We start from the raw sequence: 21428 nt of genomic DNA, 5'->3' as shown, positions 1-21428 counted from the left end.
ACAGGAGAAACACTTATTAGACAAATAAAAACAATTTTTTTAGATATCAAACGTTTTATTTTTTATTTCCTCTGCAAATAATGCTTTCTTAATCCCTATAGGCTGACAGCAGACAGCCTGTCCAATCAGAATGAAGCAGAGCTGCAGCGTCGCCTTGCAGAGCGACAGGAGGAGATCAGCCACATGCAGGAGATCCTGGAAACCAAAGTCCAGCTGCTGCAGGAGGTATGACTGTCTGAGCAGGCCTCTCTGACCTGTCCTCAGTCCCCCAGTCAGCAGCTCTGTGTTGTGTCTGTATCACCTTCAGGAGGCAGAGCTGGCCCGAGCCGAAGCTGAGAAGATGGCCTCGCTGGCTGACTCTGAGTCTCAGCGCCGCCTGGCTCTGGAGAGAGAGATGGTAGAGAGGATGGAGGAGAGTGGAGGCGAGGGGGGACTTTCTACACAGCAGGCCTTGGCCAACAGAGACAGGTGACCAACTGTTGTTTATATAATTGTCAGCGGAGTGTGTGTGTGTGTGTGTGTGTGATCAGGAGCACCTGAAACAGAGAGCCTGAGATCACATCTGCATCTGACTGAATGATAACTCTTTCTCTCTTTTAGGATGATCAATAAATTGATACAGGAGAAACGTTCACTGGGTCTCCAGGTTGAGGAGCTCCAGGTCAAAGTTCACAACCTCTCAGGAGCAGATGAGGTACTTCAGCCATCTTCCTGACACGCTCTCCATTTATGCTCCAACAGAAATGAGTCCACACGGCAGGATCATCCATGTGTGTCTCCTCAAGGGTCCAGTTATGTAACAACTGGCTATTTTTCTATCAACACTGTACCTAAGGGTAAAAAACTAAATGTATAACTTCCTGGATGGAGCAGACACAATGTGGTCTCAGGTCTATGTTTGTTCTGGTCCTCACCTTTCAGAGCAACTGCAGTTAGAGATGAAAACCGGTCTCTAGCAGGGAGAGGATGTTAGAATAGAGTCATCAGAGGAATTCTAGACTGAGGTCACATGTCAATGTGTTCTAATTAAGTCAAAGCCACATTCAGATCTAAACCAGGACCTGCTTAAGACCTGAAATCCAGATTCTGAATGTGACCATGTCAGGTGAGTAAGGTCCAGGCTAATTTCCTCACCCTCCTCCCCGCTTCCTTACTTTTCTCCCATGACTCTATTCTAAGTGTTTTGGCTCAAGCCCCAGACCAGCCAGGCGACCGCTTTTATATCCACATGTGGGTCAGTAGACCATTGGCAGACCAGGAGAGCTGCAGACCACCATGAGGACAAAAACACTGTGCTTCTCAGGTTTTATCTGAGCAGGGTGAGAGTGAGTCCACAGTCAGGATCAGTGTCAGAGGAACAGCAGTACTGAACAGCACCAACCTTTAACTGCTGCTGTCACCACCCTCAGCAACTGCAGATCTGTGTGACAAGTCCCCTCTGAGTAAAGAATGAGGCAGAGCTGGATCTGGTCTGATCCAGATCACCTTTATTCTGCTGTTTAATGTCAATCTGAGTCATTTATGAGCTGACGTTAGACTCTCTCTCCTCACAGAGTCCAGACTATCACAGAGTTAACACACTGATGGAGGTAAGAACAATCACGTTTGTGTGTGTGTGTGTTGGACTCTTACATCAACCCATTTACTGACTGACTGTTGGTCGGTGGTCAGTTGTCAATGTGACTCAACCATGGAGAGGCAGCGCCACCTAGTGTTAAATGTTGCTGCATCAACATCTCAGACATTTATTTTTATGTGTAAATATCAGAAATGGGAATTTTAAATAGATGTTTTACTACTGCTATTCTCCCTTCCTTACTTTTATTACTTCATACTTTCTTTTTTCCTTTCTGTGTCCCTCTTCGTTTGATTCCATCCTCCTGTTTTTCTTTGTCCCTTGTTCAACTTGGTTGAAAAAAACCCTCCACTGCAGAGACAACATTTGAGCATCATAACAACAAGTGAAGAAGAGAAAAACAAAACAAAAATAGGATAAAGTAAAGTGTAAATGTGTGTGTGTGCGGTGGGGGCGGGGGGGTTCATTTAAGTCCATCAAATCATTAAGTGAAATCATAATTTTTTTAATTTTCATGAAACATAAACTGCAGCACAGTGCTGGTCTCCAAACAAGAGGACATGTATAATAATGTCTTCTCTGTACCCTCATCAGAGACTGTCCAGTCCACTTCTGCTAACTCAGTTACCTCTCCGATGCCTGTTACAGCTACAATCAGCTCAGTTTCTTTCCACTGTATGAGGTCTTTACTTGGCAAAGCAACAAGTGAGATGTGAGACACCTCTTGTGTCTGTCTGCCCCCCCACCCCACCCTGGGTCTGCTATTTCTGACACTCTTAGGAGAGTAAACAGTCTGTCAGCAGAGCTTGGCACTTATCTCTGATTAGGATTAATTGATATTTGATTATGTGGTTCATTCCAGTCGATCAGGGTTTTGGTGTTATGTCTCCAGAGGCTGTAGGGGTGACAGATGTCAGGGCCAAAAGTTGGTCCACAAACATATACAGACACACACACACAGACACACACACACACACAGAGAGAGAGAGAGAGAGAGAGGGGAAAACAAATGATGTGAGAGCCTCCATGTCAACAGCCCTGCTGAGATGATGAACGAAAAGATTTTCTGTGGGAAAATGTCCCGAGAGTGCTTCTTGGAAATGTGCTGCTGCCGACAAGACATAAGATCCACTGACCCCACACCCCTCTGTGTAATATGCATGTGAAGGCTGCACGAGGTCCCAGGCCTGGACTCATTTCATGCTGATGATACAGAGAATTTAATCAACCTGATGGAAAACTGTCAGGCCCATTTATTGTTTTTATTGTCCGTTTCACACCCTGTACTTAGCTACACAGATACAAAACAGCTTCTTGGAAAGTGAAGCTGATTTAAATAAACACAAACTGTTGGGACACAAAGGCAAGACAAATGAACAAAATATCAGCACTTTGATATTGTGTATATGTGGAGTGTTTCAGCACTTTTCAAATGCAATACAATGAGAACAAAATACAATGCAAACAGTAGAGCATTATCAAGCTTCAGAAACATACTTCAACAAAGCAATCATAGCTATCCTCTATAGGAACCGTCAGCCACATGACCAAAGACAAAACAGAGTAAAAACTAAATCTGTGGCTGACAGGTTTCCAAAAAATTATTTTAGAACTTTTCATCATCAGCACAACCACAAACCGAATGAAAATGTAAATAGTGATTGAGCAGCTTCACCATCAGCCCTGCTGTCACTCCCTGAACGACAGAATGGCACTCCTTTAATTCGTTTGTTTAATTTTTGATCCTGCAAGGCCAAAGATCCTCCTGTGTCCACTAAAATGCATCAGTCTCACCAATTGCAAGAGGTCTCACTCTTGAACTAATTTCGCGACGAAAAGAGATTTGTGTCGTTTCAGAGTAAATTGGGAGGGTTGTGACAGGAAGACAACGCCAAACAACTCCAAACAGGAAAAAGTCAAAAGGACAAAAAATAATGATTGAAATAATTTTGATCCCTTTAAACTTTGACTGCTATTTGCTATTTGAGCTGATTTCAGCCACTGTAAGGATGATTAATCAAACCAAACCTGTTCACTTCTACTAAAATGATAAAAATATATGGGAAATCTCCACCAATCAAACTGTGATCTCCGATGAGCTAATTCAGCTCCAGTCAAAATTGGTTCCTGCAGACGGACCTAGTTAAAGAAGCGGGGGAGGCATCTCGTCGCATATAGACGATCTCGGTTTCGGTCAACGCTGACTCGTTGTCCCGGTAGAGAGCAGCTGAGCCCGGGAGGCCTCTCCTTCCATCCCCGGCCGGTGGAAACTCAGACATTCTCCGGTGATTCTACAAACGGACGAACCGTCGACGGGGAGCGCTGTGTGCGTCTTTCTTTTTGTCCATGTCAGTGTTGGATTCTAACGGGGGAGGCGGCCACTGCAGGGAGGACGATGCTGTCAAGTAAATAGGCGTCATTGATTTAAAAGCCTGTAAACAACGTTTCTACGCCGGAATCACCGGCGGATCGATCTGGAAACACATGTCCGCTGTATTCACACCAAGGAAGTGAAAACACAACCCGTGACAGACATACACACGTCCGCTCTGCGGGGAAATCTGTCTCTCTCCGTTTCCGCCTCATCAGAGAAGATCTGTGCATCTTCCTCATCACCCGAGCCGGTTTTACGCCGTCTGATCGAAGTGGGGGGCGACCCCGACTTTCTGGGCAGCCACTCCGTTCACTTCCATTCACGTCCATTCACTTCAAGCTGCAGAATGGCTTGATCTGATTGAATCAAAAGCATCACCATCCGATAGCTCTGGACCTTATTGGGATGGACCTTTAAAGCGCCCCTGTGTGATGCTGGACATCGTGAAGATGAAGGAGGCCTGCAGGATCTGCGCCCGTGAGCTCTGCGGTAACCAACGCCGATGGATTTTCCATCCAGCGGCCAAGCTCAACCTGCAGGTGCTGCTGTCGCACGCCCTCGGACACGAGCTGACCAGGGACGGCCGCAGCGAGTTCGCTTGCTCCAAGTGTGCCTTCATGCTTGACCGTATGTACCGCTTCGACACGGTGATCGCCCGGGTGGAGGCCCTGTCTCTGGAGCGGCTCCACAAGCTGCTGCTGGAGAAAGACCGTCTAAGGCAGTGCATCGGAGGGCTGTACCGGAAAAACAATGCCAAGGACGAGAACGAGCCTCCAGCCGGGTCAGGCGGTCCTTATGTTGGCTCCGAAGACTCACCAGTGCTGGATTTGTCAGCCCTGCAGGATGTGAGATACTGTGACATGATCCAGGACGATCTGGCTTACTCCGTGTATGAGTCTTGGGCTGATAAGGAAGACCCCGCCTTGGGGCAGCAGCAACACCACCATCACTGCCAAGCAGGGGACACCCTCCCTGGCCAGAGGCCGAGGCGGTGCAGGGGCTGCGCGGCCCTCCGTGTGGCGGATTCTGACTACGAGGCCGTATGCAAGGTGCCTCGCAGGGTTGGTAGAAGGAGTACATCCTGCGGCCCATCAACCCGCTACTCAACGGGTCCTCACGGGGTCGAGGACCCAACCAGAGGAGCTGAAGCTGCAATCCTTGCCTTTGAGTCCCCTTCACCCGGGTTGGACACTGATAAGAGCAGGTGTGACCAGACAAGTCCTAGCCCCGTGTCTTCGGCGGAATCTCTTGACACGGCCGTGGACGTAAGTTGCCCCCCGACTAATCTCAAAGAGAGAGAAGAACCCGAGCCAGAGAAAGATCCAGAGGACGCTCCAACACGAAGGGACGCACTGTTGGACAAACCCCTGAATGAAAACTTCATCTCTGGGCTCGAGATTGTGCTGATTTTCCTGAAGGGCTGGGAGTACAGCCCGGTAAAGCATCACAGGGGCAGCAAGCTCCCAGTCCTCGTCAAAGCCAAACTGGAACAAGGCCTATCACTGGCCCTGTCTGTCCCAATGAGGTCTCCCTGTGGGGGACCAGCAGAAAGTGAACATTACCCCCACCAGCCCATACCTGAGGTCGTGACCCCTTGTCCACAGCAGGACCTGCAGACCGAGCTGGTGGAGATGGAGGAGCAGTGGATGGAGGAATATGTTCAGTGCGGACCGCTCCACTTTCTACAGGTAGTTTAGCTGCATTGTGAACTCTAAGGAATCAGAAACATGAGGTCAGGGTTATAGCAGACAAAAACCTTTTAACCAGAAAACTGAACTTGTGTAGTTCAGCAGAAACTGAACTACACAAATCCAATTCATCTGTAGTTCCTCGTTTTTGATGACTTCATCTTAACTTGGACATAATCAGATACTGTCATTTTCTGAAGAGGTCTCGAATAACTGGGGCCCAAATCTCAGATTGACACCTCAGCACAATCTGAGATTGACTCAGTCATGCTGAGGAAAAATTCAGGGACTGATCCCCGGCTGGCACTCACCATCCAGATGGAGGCCAGTCAAACCTCCCTGGATCTTGTGCCTTTACTCATCTCCTTCACCACTGACAAAGCTGAGCACGCTCAGCGCCCTGATTCTCCTCTCGGGGGGGGAATAAATACCTTTTCCCGTCTGTATCCTAGCAACTCTTCTGTTACCATGGGAACAGTCTCCAAATGCTGCAGTGCTCGGCCTCTGTGAAGCCTCTTCTGGTTCTGATATATTTTCATAACGTCTACTGTGATGTTAATGATGAATTAGAATGCAGCTGGCTCGGCCAGCAGCAGAGGAAGGTCCATTATGTGCTGTTCTTTTGAGGAAAAGTACCAGACTGTGCAATGTACCAGCCATTCATACATTCATAAAGACCCCACAGGGTTTAAAAGCTGATTCTTGTTTAAAGTGCTGCATTCAGTGAAGATCTTGTTAGGACTGCTGACCATAAATGAACAGCCTCCTCAGTCTTCCAGCTGATAGCTTGATTTCCTTTTCAGGCCAAAAACTTTCTTCAAAAAGAAATAATATGTGGATGCCAATGATAGTAAATTAATAACTAAAATATGAACCATTAAGGGAAATTCTATACTGTGTCCAGTAGCTTAGCTCATTTCCCGATTTTCTCTTTAAACATATCTTTGTATAGTTTGTACCAAGTTCCTCCAAATGTTAAAGGACATTTATTGAGTAATAATTTGCGCGTTATGGGATGCATAAAACAAAACTTTAGCTTTTATTTATTTCTCTTCTTCTGTTTGTTGCTTGAACAGCTTGAGGCACGACTGCACATACAACTAATAATGTCCCCAAAGGTCACAATTATATCCCAGCTTTGCAAAGTCCCATTAAAAACAAAAACATCATGCTGCTGTGGCAACAGCCGCTTGCCCAGGAAGTCATCCAACAGCAAGATGACATCACTTTCTACTCTCACACAATCATCTACACAAATAGCTGCATGACATGCTGGATGACACAGTGTGTGTATATGTGGCAACTCCGTTTTCAAAACTAGTTCAGCAGTTAACTGCTGTTGTGGTGATTAGTTGTTTACATTTTTTGGACTGTAGAATTAAACATTTAGGAGGACTCGAGTCCTAACATGAGTGTGTTTTCCAGCAGCTTATTGACGAGCAGAGCACTGCAGGTCAGTGTGTGGGAGAGCTGCAAAGGGCCCAGGACCAGGTCCGCTCCCTGCAGGCAATGATCCACCAGAGCAAAACCACAAATCAGGTAAGCACATCAACCTACCTGCATCTGTTTTCTGCAGCAAAACATGCAATCCAGATTTTGATCTGTGAGCAAGTTAGGGCAAAATCAAGCAACAGTCAGTGTTTTATGTTATATCTGTGTGTTTGTGTTTTTCTTTGTGTAGAAGCTGCAGGAGCGTCTCAGTGAGATGGAGCTAGAACTGCAGTTGGCTAGAGAAGAAGCCCAGCAGCAGGAGAGAAAACTCCAGAACATCAGTGATAACGTCAGCTCCAAGGAGGCAGAGGTGAAGATGGATAAATAATAAATTCAGACATGGAGTGAAAAGAGCGACAGAGCAGAAGGAAATTGGAGGAGGACTGAAATCAACTGTCAAAAACATAAAGGATGCACAGTTTCAGATTTGAACAGTGATGCTGATGTGTGTGTGTGTGTGTGTGTGTGTTTGTGTGCGCAGGCTGCAGAGTTGTACAGGGTGATTGAGGAACAGAATAAGATGCTGTGTTCTCTCAAAGAGCTTTCCAACTGCAACCAACTGCAGCAGCTACAGGTCTGTCATCCACATTGATACCAGTGCTCCATCTCTTCTCTCATGGACGCGGGATTTTCTCATAAATCACCGCTAATTCTTCCCACCTCTCCCGGTTTTTGCCTGCAGGTGTCGGGGCCAGAAAGTCTTCGAGGTCAGGGTGAAGTTTTGGCTCTACAGGCCTCTCTGTTCCAGGCTCAGCTGGATCTGCAGGCTGACCAGCGGGCACAGCGGCATTTAGCCAGAACTGAGGAGAACTTGAGCCGTGCCCTGCAGAGGGCAGAGAAAGACCTGCAGGGGGCACTGCTGTACAGGAGGGAGACAGAGAGGCACAATCAGGTGAGGGGAGATCACCAGCTTCCGTCACAGCTTGTTGTAATATCATGCTGATGTGTTTGTTTGTGTGTGGCACTCAGGAGCTGCAGTCAGCTCTGGAAAGGGCTCAATCAGCCCTACAGGAGAGAGAGGAGCAGCTGAGAGAGGGCGAGGAAAAGAGGCAGAGAGAGAAGGAAGAGAGAGAGAAGACCATCAGGGAGCTGAAGACATCTCTGCAGACCAAAGAGCAGCTGCTGGAGGTCAGACACACCGTAAACACTGATCTCATGCTGCTGGTCCAGCTGACAGACTTTCAGCTGATTAAATCTGGATTTCCTCATGTCCTATCAGGACTACTGTGAGCTGCTGGATGATCCAAAGGAGCAGAGAGACTCTTTGCTTCAGAAACTCCACCAGCGCATCAAGGAGCGAGACCGAGCTCTGGAGGTGAGACAAAATCTTCAGCTCTTGATAAAGCCTGAAACCAATAGGTTTAGTCCAGTCAGGGTCGTGATGATTCATGCTATTTCTGATAATTTTGCAGCATGCGGTGGATGAAAAGTTTCACTGTGTGGAGGAGAAGGAGGAGGAGATTCGTCAGCTTCAGCTGCTGCTCAGAGAGAAGGAAAGAGACCTGGAGAGGCAGCGCTGTGTCCTGACCAACAACGAGGAGACCATTACTGTAGGAACTCACACACACACACACAAAGACTTGTGTCTTCTGAGGCAGCACCAAACTGTGTGTGTGTGTGTGTGTGTCTCAGAGTCTGGAGGTGCTAGTCCGGGGTAAAGCCCTGGAGCTGGAACAGATTGGTGATGCCTGGAGGAGTGTCCAGCAGCAGCTTAAGGACAGCGAGGAGAGAAAGGTCCTCATCCTGAGGGAGAGAGACACTATCATCAACCAGCTGCAGGCGGCACTGCACAGCCGCACACAGGAGGCACAGGTACAGAGGGGGTGGGGCTCACTTATCCTCATCTTCCATGAAGACAAATCGGTATCTTCTTCACCTTTTTCTAATTCTTCTCCTCTTTCTCCTCCTCCTCCTCCTCCTCCTTCTTCTTCTTCTTCTTCTTCTTCTTCATCTTCTGTCTTCTAGGATCTGCGCTGCTCCCTCCTGGCTAAGATCCACTCAGCTCCTAGTGACGTGCTGGAGGAGCTGAAAGCCTGTCTCCAATTCAAAGACCGCCTCTTCCAGGAAGTTCTATCTGACCGGACCCGGCAGGCCCAGGAGCACCAGGACCAGGTCCAGAGTCTGCTCTCAGCCATCAGCTCTAGGGACCAGTACATTCAGGTAGAGCAGAGTAACTCTAAACAAACACACTGACTCAGTGAAAGAGTCATGAAAATGATGACACTCTCCCATCAGGACTCTGCAAGCAGGCTAGGGGAGATCATGACCGAGCAGACCTCGAGGGTCCAACAGCTCCGTAGACAGCTGAACTCAGGACTGAGGTCCGACACGGAGACAGACTTGTCCTCGGAGCTTCAGGTGGTTCAGGAGGAGCTGCGTCTGTCCTTGAGGAGGGAGAAGGAGACCAAGGAGCTGAGCAGGAGTCAGGCTGCCCAGCTGGTGTCCCTGAGCAGGACTCTGCATGTGAAGGAGGAGCTTATCAGGGTCAGTTAGGGAGGGTGGGTCAAGTGCTCTATCATATAATGGTCTACATGGTCCTCTCTGTGTGTACTATAGGACTTCCAGAGGCAGATGGTGGATCCCTCAGACGTCCCACTGGTAGACCGGCTGACCCAGGAGGTCCAGGAGCTGAGGGAAAGGCTGGTCCAGCAGGAGCCCCCCCCCTCCAGAGACGCAGTACTGGGCCGAGACCAGCCCAGCAGCAGGCAGCCCGAGTTTGGAGGTGGGCATCAGAGACGCATGGGACAGTATCTGTAACAGCGAGCCCCCCATCAGTCGGAGTGATGACTGTGCTGGGGGGTCCAGGTGGAGGGACTCACTGTGATGGTCTTTGGATGGTTTCAGTCTAACCAGCTGGACTTTGTGGTTAAAAAATACTAACTGAAGGGTTTTATTGTAATCAGCAGTGGATGTGACTTTTGGTTTCTAACATCCTAACACTGATGAAAATGTCTCTTTCATATCCAGATGGGCTGGGAGGGATTTGTCCATCCTGGACTTCCATACAATTCAGCCTCCACAAAATTTCATAGTATCAGAAGCACAAGACCTCACGATTTTATCCCGACATGAGAACCAACAGGAGCTAATAAATTGTAGAGAAATATTTTTTTTTTAAAGATTTAAAACCTTGAGCCTTAATTGTTGCCCATTTGTGTTTCCATAAATTTGTTCAGTATCATTCAGACCAATCTCAAGGGATAGAGATTGAGGCTGATGGAGGGAGCCGAGATCACAAAGTAAGAACTACACGTTAGAAAGAATCAGAATCAAAAATACAGCTTCAGTGAGTTAAACTTGTCGACTTTGTGTATTTTTCTCATTGACTTTGCAAATGTAATATATTTTGCCTGAAGGTCAACATGACATAGTCAATTTTGTATTAGCAGTCACAATATATTTGTGTGTGTGTGTGTGTGTGTGCATGTGCATGTGTGGCAGCAGCACAGTACATCTTATTTTATTATAACAATGCAGTGAAACTCGTATTTTATTGAGAAAATGTTGCATCTGCTTCTGTGACAAATCACTAAACATCAGTTATCAGTTCTGTTGAGTTATTCTGTGTTTTAGTGTCAATGAATCCAACAAAACAAAACAAGTTTCACATTGAAGGCACGTTAATTATGGATGTTTTTTTTTTTTTTTCCTTCTTCCTTTTAAATTCTTCCCATAAATGGATTGCAAAAACAGCGTGTGTCGGGTTGAAAGGTTTAACACCATTAAAACAATGTCGCTCCGCATTCATGGCTTTGCAGATGTTTCTGAACATCTGGACTTCGATGTGTTTCATTAGTTCATTTAATAAACCTGCAGCATTTCTGAGTTTTTATGGCATCAAATTATTGTAAACACCTGAATACTGACTGTGTATATAAAACCACACACACACACACACACACACAGGCTCCAAAAAAACACCAGACTTCTCTAAAAAAGTCCATATTTGTAGAAAATTATGCAGATCTATCCCCCCAAATCCCTGATTCATAAACATGTTCTATAGTGATGTTGTGACAAACAAACAAACAAACGTGAAAACACAATGTCTGTTGTGGAGGTCATAAAAGGAATGACATCACCCTTTTCTCTCCTTTGTCATGTGAATTGTATACAACCACACCAGCAGAACTATTTTTGACAGGCAAAGGTTCACACATGAGGTCAGTTTCATTCTGCAGATTCAGCAGAGATAAAAAAACATATTTATTCATATAATGTTTAATTCACCGTGATTAGAAGGGCGAGAGTTCTGATTCAAAAGGAGAAATATTAAATCCACCTGTTTGATTAATGATTAATGATAAATGATTACATTTATTTTTCATTTATTTTTTTTTTCATTCTGAAAAACACTCATATGCAGTTAGCATTTTTAATATAAAGGAAAAAATCATTATTTTTGTCTGTTACTGCAGACAAAAAACAAATATCTGAGGGTTTGTAAATTAAGAGTGGCCTTTAGCTCATTTCATCACATTTTCACTTGTAATTAATTAAATACATTCAAGAAAAGTCATGGTGAGAATTCACCTCACTGCATGACTCAGATTATCTGAAATCCTCCTCTGGTTAAACCCTTTGATCCACATAAATCCATCTACCCTGTGGATGAACAGCTATAAAAATGTTTTATTGGCTTCGTGTCAGGGACTAACAGCAGTCAGGAATCACAATGTTGGATGTGTGTCTGTTGTGTTGCATCACAGTGTCAGGTTAGTTGAGCTTGATGGAGTTGCAGCTGTTCTCAGTTGTGCTCAGTGGATCAACTGCTAAACTGCACAAGGTCATAAAAGTGAGAAGAAACACAGAATAATTGATTCTAAGGTGAAGTTACTCACGTTTTCTTCTAATCCCTCTTGTAGAACTGAGTTCAGAGGAGGAAGAGGAGGCTGATGACGATGATCTGAATAGCGAGTATACTGAGAGTGTGGATGAAGAGGAGTCAAAACTGAGAGTCCGGTCACTGACCGCCAAGGTACAAAACAAGATAATATTCAACATGTTGTAACATAAATATTTTCCTCACTCTTGCTCCTGAACTGTTTCTTTTATTTTACTTTTATTCTGAAATGTCTGAATTTGGGGTACAGCATCTTTTGGAAACTGGTCTCTGATGTATTTGGTTCTTATTGAGGAGGAAATGTCCCTCCTTCTCCCTTGATTGATGAACTCAATGAATATTTTCCTAATGAGCTTCTGATCGCAGTCTCTGGTTTAATGTCTTCAGTACAACATGATGTATATTTTTCAAATAATGCTCCCATTTAGAGGAAAACAGACCAGAAAACACGGATCAGGGGGAGGGGTTACTGTGTGACTGATAGACTGTACCACCCAATTAGGAAAGAGCATGGAGCAGGTTAGCTCCACCTTCTCCTCCAGAAGTGGTTTCTGCTGGTTTCAGAAACCAGCTTGGATGGTGTATAAATTACAAACTGGAGGTTTCATACCAGCAGCTGATGGACTGATGAAAAATAACCGACTCTTTCACATTTCTTTGCTTTCATGTGCTCTCCAGAAACACAGGAGGTTTTTGAGGTCCTGAGTTTTGATGTTGCCTCTCAATTCCTCAAAAACAACAGCTTTAAATAACACTGGCAGTCATTTTGCTCTGCTAGTGTATCAGGTGAAGACTGTGCCTGTGATTGTGTGTCTGTCCAGGGTTCTGGAGGTCCAGGGAAGACCCTGTCACAGGACCTGGTTTTTGAAGGCCAGGGCCTGATGGAGGTCAAACAGCTGGTGGAGCAGAAGAGGTTGGTGGAGAGAGAGCTGGGAGAGCTGAAGACTCAGCTGGAGAAGGCCGGCTTCTCCTCACTCTCACAGATGAGGTAAAAACACAGGCACACAGAATGTCTTGCTGCCAGAATGTGGTTATAATTTTTATCTTTATTTTTTGTTCCCATTGTTTATATTATGTTGTTGTACTGTTGTATCATCACTTGGAGCAGTTACCCTGAGCCTTGTCCAGATTATTCATTTAGCTGCACTAATGAAAAATAAAGTCACATGCATCTTGTTCGGTTTTGGTCTCAACCTCGATTCTGCCTGTAACGAATCACCTCTCTGTTTTAAAGGAAAGCTCTGTTCAGCCTCCAAGCTGAGAATGAAGATTTAAAGCATCAGGTGACTGAGGAGCTTCAGCCTGGCAGAAAACAGAGCAAAGACCAGAACGTGTTAGAGGGTGAAGAAGAGGAGGATGAGGTAGAGGAAGAGGAGCTGGATGTGACCATTGAAGGGGAGGAAGAGGAGGATGAGGAGGAAAGCTCAGAGATGTGCAAAGCCACCACACCCAGGTTGACGCACCTGATCACCACCTCCTCAGAGGTACAGCACCAGAGTGGAGCATTACTGCTGATGAGATGTTTATTAAGAGGTGGTGGACTGTGAATCTGCTCTCAATGTTCCGCTGACACGCAGGTCGATGACGTGGACGGTGAACAGCAGCCGTCTGTGTTTTGTCTGAGGAGCAAGAGGGTGGTTCATCTGCAGCAGAAGAGCGAAGAGCTGAAGGAGAGGCTGATGGTGTCCGAGGCCACAGTGCAGGCTCAGGCCGAGCAGCTCAAAGACTACCGGGAGCTGCTCAGTGAGTGGACAGATGATGATGTGATGTCACTGATTGTTTCTGTAGTTACCTTGAATTCAAATGAATGAAATATTGACATATAAGACATAATTTCCTCTTCTGTGCATCTGCAGCAGAGACCACAGTGCAGCAGGATAGTAAGCAGATCCAGGTGGACCTGCAGGATTTGGGCTATGAGACCTGCGGCCGCAGCGAGAACGAGGCCGAGAGGGAGGACACCAGCAGCCCAGGTAAAATTTAATGAAGGCTTAGAAACAACAGAGGGCAGCAAAGCACAAGTGAGCCTCACAGAAGTTTATCAACAATCATCTGTGTACCTCAGAGTTTCCTTATATCAGCCAAAAAGTATATCTTCTTTTATCTTCTATCTTTTCAAATGCTATATTATTTTATTTATGAATTATTATACAGCATATTCTATAAAGAGTTTTAAAATGTAATAATCACACTGTTTTAGGGATGATGCTCAATGAAAAGAAGAGGAAAACAAAGTTATACACATTATTTAAGCAAACGATTAATCTACCGCAGTGGAGGCCTTTGGTGTAACAGCAGTGGATTGAGTTGAAGGGCGCTTTGTCAGGCAGTTTGTTCATTTGGTTGATTTCCAACCACACAGCTGCTTTCTCTAAAGTCCTATTGAACACCAAATGTAAAAGCTAAGAAAGCGAGTCGGAGGCCCAAAGGGGAGGAGCTTCCGCAGCGCCGGTGCCCATGTCTGATGATGGGAGCGATATTTCACTGTATATTCCCTGACAGAGTTTGATGACCTGGAGATGTGCACATCTTTGGACTGCGGCTCGCAGTGGTGGCCCGGCACAACCAACACCACTACTGGTGTCACCAGGAGCAACTCCACCTTCACCAAAACCACCACCCAGAGCTCTGGTTATGGAGACGAGGTGTCAACTCTGCAGCGTCTTGTGGAGGACCTGCGCTCTCAGCTGTCCCGCTCTCAGATGGTCATCCGGGGGCTTCAGAGCCGTATCCGGTCCCTTTCCACCTCCAGTGACCACGGACTCTCCACGCCTCGCAAGGTCAACTGGTCCTTCCAGGCTTCGCCCTCCCAGAGCGGCACAGAGGATGATGAGGGCTGGCAGTCATGTGACGGTGCTCCACTTGCTTCGCCCCGTCACCCTCACCCAGAGAATGGCCTCCAGGAGTTGGTGTCACGTGTGGACGCACTGGAGAACCAGCTCAGGAAGGGAGGCAAGAAGTATGTTGACCAGGACAGAAAGTCTTCCACATGGCCTGGGTGAGTTGTTCCACATATAAATAAAAACTTTTCCATGTGTTCATACAAAAGAGATTAGAAGGTGGGCCACAAAAAACAGGGATTTTGACCACAGGGCAAATATTAGAAGGAAGTGATTGAAAGTTAATGCGGATTAATAAGCGACAGGAACAAATGGTTGTTATACAGAATTTAAACCATACAGTTGAGTTGCATTCTCTAGTTTTAAAAGATGGCAAACATTTCTGTCTCAAATCACCGATTATTTAGTCATAAATGAGTAAAAACTATAAAATCTGTCCAGAACAATAGAAGAAGAAGCTAACAGCTGACCGGGTCCAGCCTGGTCACTGAATCCATTAATCAGTGCAGGCATTAAACGCCTGTCAGGGCTGGATGCTCATCAGGCGTAACCACAGATGTTTTTATGTAAACTCAGCTGAGGGGATTAACTGTTACGGGGTCTGGAACATGGTATCCCATGTGAGATGCATGTACTGTAGCTGCACTGTAGCAGTGACACTGACAGTGACAGAGACATAGACATAGACTCTGAATGGATGTTGATTCAAATAATTTTCCGCATATATATGTGATTGCACACGATTACAATTTTTGATCGAATTAATCTCATGGCTGCTGCGAATTAATTTAGATGAATCATGATTAATATTCATTCATTACTAAATTGTGTTTCATTTTGTGTGGTAAAAAAAAAACATGAAAGAAGGCAAAATATATATAAATACTTTACATGTGTTTATTTAAACTGAAGAGCAGATGGGCTGTCCAGATTGCAGTATATAAATAAAGAATAATAATAAAAATACCAGCCACATCATATTTAGAAACCACTCTTTTCTTTCTTTCTTTTTGAGTAAACAAACAAATATCCACATTAATGCGGCCCTCTTATTCATCTCTTAGCCAGCTGCTCCGACAGACTCACTTGTTTACTTGTTTATCGGAGTGAGCTGACTGCTTCTTATGTACAATGTTACCTGGAGTGGTGAGATATTATGGAGGCTGCAGTGTGAGCTTTTCATGAGCCCCTGAACGAGCTGACCACTAGTGATGGAGGTTTCCATATATCGACACTAATCAATAAATGTTAAATATAAGCGCAGGTGTCACTTCTGAATCTGTTGTTGTAACTTACTCCAGGGTTTTGTGTCCTCTCCAAAGGACAGTCAGCTTTGCTCTCTACTGCCGGCCGCCATCTTGGACAGAGACTTACAGCAACTCCGTTTGGACAAACTTCATTAGGACACTGCCCAATATGATATCACCAGGGGCCAATTTTTGGGGGGATTTTGAGATTCATTCATTGTGTTAATTAATTGCTTTAAAATATTTTTTATCAAAATAATCATGCTAAATGAATGAATCTGAATTAATTAATTTACAGTATATGTATATATATACACACTGCATAAAATGACAGCTTTTGTGATCGCTCCTTTTCTCTCTCCAGTAAATTTGACACCCTGATCCAGGCTCAGGCGAGGGAGCTGTCTCATTTCCGTCAGCGGCTGAGGGAGGGTCGGGGTGTCTGCAACATCCTGACCCAGCACCTGGGTGACACCACCAAGGCTTTCGAGGAGCTGCTCAGGGCCAATGACATCGACTACTACATGGGCCAGAGCTTCAGGGAACAGCTGGCTCAGAGCAGTGCTCTGGCTCAGAGAGTCAGCGCAAAGATCAGCGGACGTGAGTCCAGGTTTTAAGATTTTGTGACCCACAGATACATTCAGAGGAACTGAATATAAAAACTAATGTTGGTTTAACCTCAGGAGATCATCCTGAAGATCCAGTTGAGAAGACGGAGCTACTCGCCATCCGGTCAGTGCTCATTCCCTAACCTGTGTATGTGTGGTGTGTGAGGGAATTTTAGGAGTGCTGTTGACTCTTGTATAACTTTGGGCTGGTGCTGGTCAATGGAAAGTATTGTTGTGTGATGCTCTTCCTCGAGGCAAAATAATCTCAATAATGAGCAAAGACCTCGCTGGCTGATTGGCAATGAGTGGATTAAATAGGGGGAAAAGTGAGGGCAGCTTATTAGATGCATAACAAGCGGAAAAAACATGGACAGGCCATGTGTCTCTCCAGATAAGATGTCATTTTTAAGCAAAAGGTCATGTGACTGCTGAGGTTCACTGATACTAGCTACTAGAACACCCAATAGCTAACAGTAACTAGATATTGGCTGTTGAATACATTGTTTCAATTTTTCATTTTCAAACATTTGATGTGTTTAAATGATGATTCACAAGGTTTTTAGTCTGGTTTTGTTTTCATGAGTATTCTTGAGGTTGGTTTTCTTCCTGGTTTTATTAATTTGTTCCTCTGATGGTTGTTTTCACAAAGCTAAAACTAACTATTGCATCTTTCTTTATGGGTTTCTCTCTAAATCACCTTCTATCGTAATGAGAGCCAAAGAGTCCAGGGAGTGGTTTTCACCTCAGCATCAGTTAATCTTTCCTCCTGTTTGTCAAACCATTATCAGAAATATTAGGAAATCTTAAAATCATCCTGAATCACTTAGCTCTCTGTCCCACATGCAGATTTTTCTAGTTTCTTTAACTCACCATATTGCTTCCACACTGTGTCATGTCGTGTTTTCTGCTAATGGTTGCAGCTAGTTTGACGTTTGGGCCAAAGGGAAGTTGTTCTGACTTATGACTACATTACAAAAGCCCCAAAAGTTCTTTGGCGTCAGGGCAGAGCAATGAGTGGGCCACCCTCACTACTGTCACCAGCACCACGCAGTTAGCCAGACAGAAGGGATCGGGACTAGCTGATGTGTGAGCACAGACCTTAGCAGTGCAGTTGATTGGTCAACTAATTAGGCAGATACATTATGAAAGAAAAAGACATCAGGAGTGAGATCAGGACAAACAGAGTTATACAACAGGAACAAAGCGGTCCAAAGCCCTGCAGGCTTCTTTGTGCTTTGCAGTATGAACCATATGCTGTTACTTTAGTGTGTTAGTACTGTAGTGGGAAAATGACATGTCATCAAAAGGCTTCACTGATCAATATTTTTTTCCATTAAATATTCAAATTACTGTAGGTATTGTGAAAGGTCCCATATTATACAAAGTGTTAGTGTACAAATATACATCGAATTATTGTAAAAACAGGTCTAAGTTCTATACTAATACAGTGCAAGTCTCAAAGTTCTCCACCCACAGAGAAATACTCACAGTCTGTGTTCAGAAACTGAACCTTGAAACCAGCCTTCGGGACCTGAACTTTCCGGTGTCATAATGAAGGAGACTCACTTTCTCTCACTCCCCTTCAGTTTTATCCACTGAGGTTTTGCCACAATTTGAACAAACATTTGAAGTAAAGTTGTGATTCAAAAGGCTGAATTTTTTTAGTACAATTACACAAATGTGTAACACAGATACTCTTCAGCCTCACCAATCAGAGGCTTTCATGGAGCTTTGATGTAAATGTGGCTCATTTAGACTTCAGGTGAAAACACCGGCCTCCTCTGGATGGGTCATAAATGTCCTGGATAGTAAGTCACATCTAACATTGCACCTAATTCTGTTTCATAACATGGCTCTTTAGTTTTAATACCTGAGTGATGAGGAAAAAAATCAAATGTCTACTAAAAAGGTGGAAAACAAAAGCAATAAATGTTGACAGGTGATTAACTGCCACTGTACATAAACATACATTTTCTGCAGTGAATGACCTAAAATGCAATTTGTGTCCTTCAAGCCCGACTTCTGCTATGAGGAAGGAAAGGGTGCGCGCTGGGTCAAACCACAATAAACAAAAAATGTTCTGTGACTAATTAGAGACGCCCCTCAGAGAGGGAGAGCGACAGAGACACAGAGAGAGAGGCCTGCAGTAATCTAACATCATGTTGTTGCACAGATGGCCGACCAGATGTGGGGGAGAATTAGTCAGTGTGTATTCTGCGACAGGCCTCTGATGGGTTGGTCCTCTGATTGTGGAGTGGGGGAGGGACTGTAGTCTGAGCATTAAGCTCTGCATTCACTTAACTGTGTGGCATACAGTACGTCTAAATCAGAGGTGGGTAGAGTGTCCAAGTAAGAGTAGAATTACTTCAAAGTAGTACCACTCATGTAGAAGTAAAAAGTAGTCATCCAAAAAAATCACTCAAGTAAATGTAAAAAAGTAAGTGGTAAAAGACAACTCAAGTACTGAGCACTTGTTTGAGCATCATGTCTGATTTATTTTTTAAGAAATTATGTAATCAGGCAACCAAAAAATACAAAATAATTAGCAAACTTCCAAATAATAATGCAATAAAAATAAATAGCATCTTTGCAAAACAAGTTCAGGCATGAGAAACACAAATTTCCACATCAAACTTGATTCACAACATAAAGTTTTTGAAATCAGTACCTAGAGTATGTAACATATGTATGTTTAAACTGTGCAAACTACTTCCAGTTATAACTACTGTATACTGGATATTCACTCGCTCTCCAAATGGCCCAGCAGACTCAGCAGATAGAAAATAACATTAGGCCATGGGTACTCCGGCTTCCTCCCACCGTCCAAAGACATCATGTTTGGGTTAACTTGTGACTCTAAATTGTCCGTAGGTTTGAGTGTGAGTGTGAGTGGTTGTTGGTCTGTCTCTGTGTGTTGGCCCTGTGATGGACTGGTGACCTGTCCAGGGTGACCCCGCCCTCACCCAGAGTGAGCTGGGATTGGCTCCAGCAGCCCTGTGACCCAAAAAGTGCATAAGTGGTAGAAGAAGGAATGAATGGGAATTAGCAGCCTTGAGTGGCTGTTTGAGGAAATGCATTTTTATTGTCCATTTGACACATACTGTAGTTGTTTCGCTTTACGAGTGGCACATTGGTTGAAGTGTGAAACATCAATGTTGCTGTGGTTATCTGCAGTCTGAACGCTGATTTAAATGACATATAATGATATATTAATCGATTGATGCAACCTTTATTTACACCTGGAGTGAAGACACTGTCTCTTTAATTACATCTTAACTAAACACTGTTGACTTTGACAACTTTAAAGTGACCAAAGGGATCATAAATAACATTTAAGAACAATAAAATATAAAACAAATACCACTAAATAATTCCATCCACAAAGTAGAAATATATACACACATCAGAGGTGAGTGTGTGTGTGTGTGTGTGTATGCATACTGACGTTGTGAATGTGATTCTGCTGATGATGTAATGCTGCTGAGGCTTTGGCTGGTTTGCGTTGGTCTCAGGCCATGTTGACATGGCTTCTAATCAGGTTAAGTTATTAAGACCTCGAATGGAGAAAGAAATAGGTCAGGAACAGCTAACCAGAGAGGGCAGCAGAGAGAGGGAGAACATGAGGGGAGGCAGCCGGGTGATGAAGCTCGACCAAGAGCACTCGCTCAGTTTGCTTCACTGCTGAGGAGCAGCACATGCTGCTAAACATCCAGCAGCGCTCTGCTCTGGCTTACGTAAGGTTTACTCACCATCCACCTGGATTTGTTCCCTCACTTTTGCACAGAGGACTGCGTAGCTTTGAATTGACTTTTCCAGCATCTAGCTTTATTAGCTGTTGGATTTTACTCAAGCCGAAACCGCAACGAAAGTTCCCTTCTTGGTAGCATCATTCAGAAGCTTCTTCTCTCAGCTTTGGACACATTTCTACATTTTCATCTCCTCTTGAAGATATGAGCATGTTTGATGGACTCGCTCTGTCATCAGTGAGGAAGAGTACATGTGAAAAGCCATAACAGAAGCAGTGAAGAGAGGAAGTGCCGCTTTGTGGATACTCATTCATCCAGCTTCTGTTTCTCTCTTTCTCCGATGGCCGGTGGAGCATGAACACGCAAACCCTCGGGATCCGGAAGGCCATTAATCCGCGCATCCCTTTATTGCCCGTCTGTCTCTCCGTGTTTCTCCTCCATCACGACCATTCTCTCCCAGGGTTGCCGCTGCTGGTGGGATGAGAGCTTGTGTTCAAAACGGTATTAAGAGACTCCACTTTCAAGTTTCCATTCAGGGTGCCTTTACTCAAAAAAAGACTAATTTTGGGATGAGCAACAACAGAACATTTAGCAGAGACAAATCCAGACTGCAGCTCCATCTTTCCTCTGGTTTTTGAGTCGTTTTTTGTTCATCACAAATCTGTAGCTGTTGTTAATTCTCCGTTCTAGCCTCTTTTTTTGTGTGTTAAACTTGCCCTTAATCTCATGATGTGTTGGTGGGGGTGAAATCCAAAAACTGTGTTTTTAAATCAGCTTTTATTGATTTGAGCTGGCACTTTGTGAAGGATCTAAAACATTTGGATGCAAACAGGCACACAAATCCTTTAAATCTGCTGTGAGATTGTTTAAAAAATAATCACGTCCTGGCTCCATGTTGCATTTGCAATTTTAACGACTTTTGAATGTGAGGTGGTGTCCAGCAGGGTGACCACCTGTTAGTCCCAGCCCATACACTCTCTGGATCACAGTGTATCTTTCTGTAAGGGAGCCGCCA

At 44.7% G+C, this 21428-nt stretch overlaps 1 protein-coding gene across 7 annotated transcripts in view; it reads left to right on the top strand.

Moving 5' to 3' along the window:
- pde4dip (phosphodiesterase 4D interacting protein) overlaps positions 1-21428 on the top strand; it is a 68728-nt gene that overhangs the window by 35373 nt on the left and 11927 nt on the right. For 3 of the 7 annotated variants that reach the window (XM_029499307.1, XM_029499309.1, XM_029499306.1), the window contains exons 1-20: positions 3755-5638; positions 7064-7177; positions 7320-7439; positions 7611-7703; positions 7812-8021; positions 8099-8257; positions 8349-8444; positions 8542-8679; positions 8762-8941; positions 9095-9289; positions 9365-9613; positions 9686-9851; positions 11995-12107; positions 12794-12960; positions 13207-13456; positions 13550-13715; positions 13829-13945; positions 14475-14970; positions 16424-16659; positions 16743-16791. In XM_029499307.1, the coding sequence (XP_029355167.1) occupies positions 4382-5638; positions 7064-7177; positions 7320-7439; positions 7611-7703; positions 7812-8021; positions 8099-8257; positions 8349-8444; positions 8542-8679; positions 8762-8941; positions 9095-9289; positions 9365-9613; positions 9686-9851; positions 11995-12107; positions 12794-12960; positions 13207-13456; positions 13550-13715; positions 13829-13945; positions 14475-14970; positions 16424-16659; positions 16743-16791 (4571 nt within the window). In that variant the 5' untranslated portion in view covers positions 3755-4381. Of the gene's footprint in view, positions 1-101; positions 226-307; positions 469-600; positions 695-1553; positions 1590-3752; positions 5639-7063; positions 7178-7319; positions 7440-7610; positions 7704-7811; positions 8022-8098; positions 8258-8348; positions 8445-8541; positions 8680-8761; positions 8942-9094; positions 9290-9364; positions 9614-9685; positions 9852-11994; positions 12108-12793; positions 12961-13206; positions 13457-13549; positions 13716-13828; positions 13946-14474; positions 14971-16423; positions 16660-16742; positions 16792-21428 lie in introns of those variants that run through there. The other 4 variants (XM_029499311.1, XM_029499310.1, XM_029499312.1 and 1 more) reach the window with 4 other exon arrangements.

The sequence above is a fragment of the Echeneis naucrates genome, chromosome 4, assembly GCF_900963305.1.
Source record: "Echeneis naucrates chromosome 4, fEcheNa1.1, whole genome shotgun sequence".
Classification (NCBI taxonomy): domain Eukaryota; kingdom Metazoa; phylum Chordata; class Actinopteri; order Carangiformes; family Echeneidae; genus Echeneis; species Echeneis naucrates.
The sequence above is the reverse complement of the archived record's forward strand: the minus strand, read 5'-3'. Positions and strand labels throughout refer to the sequence as shown.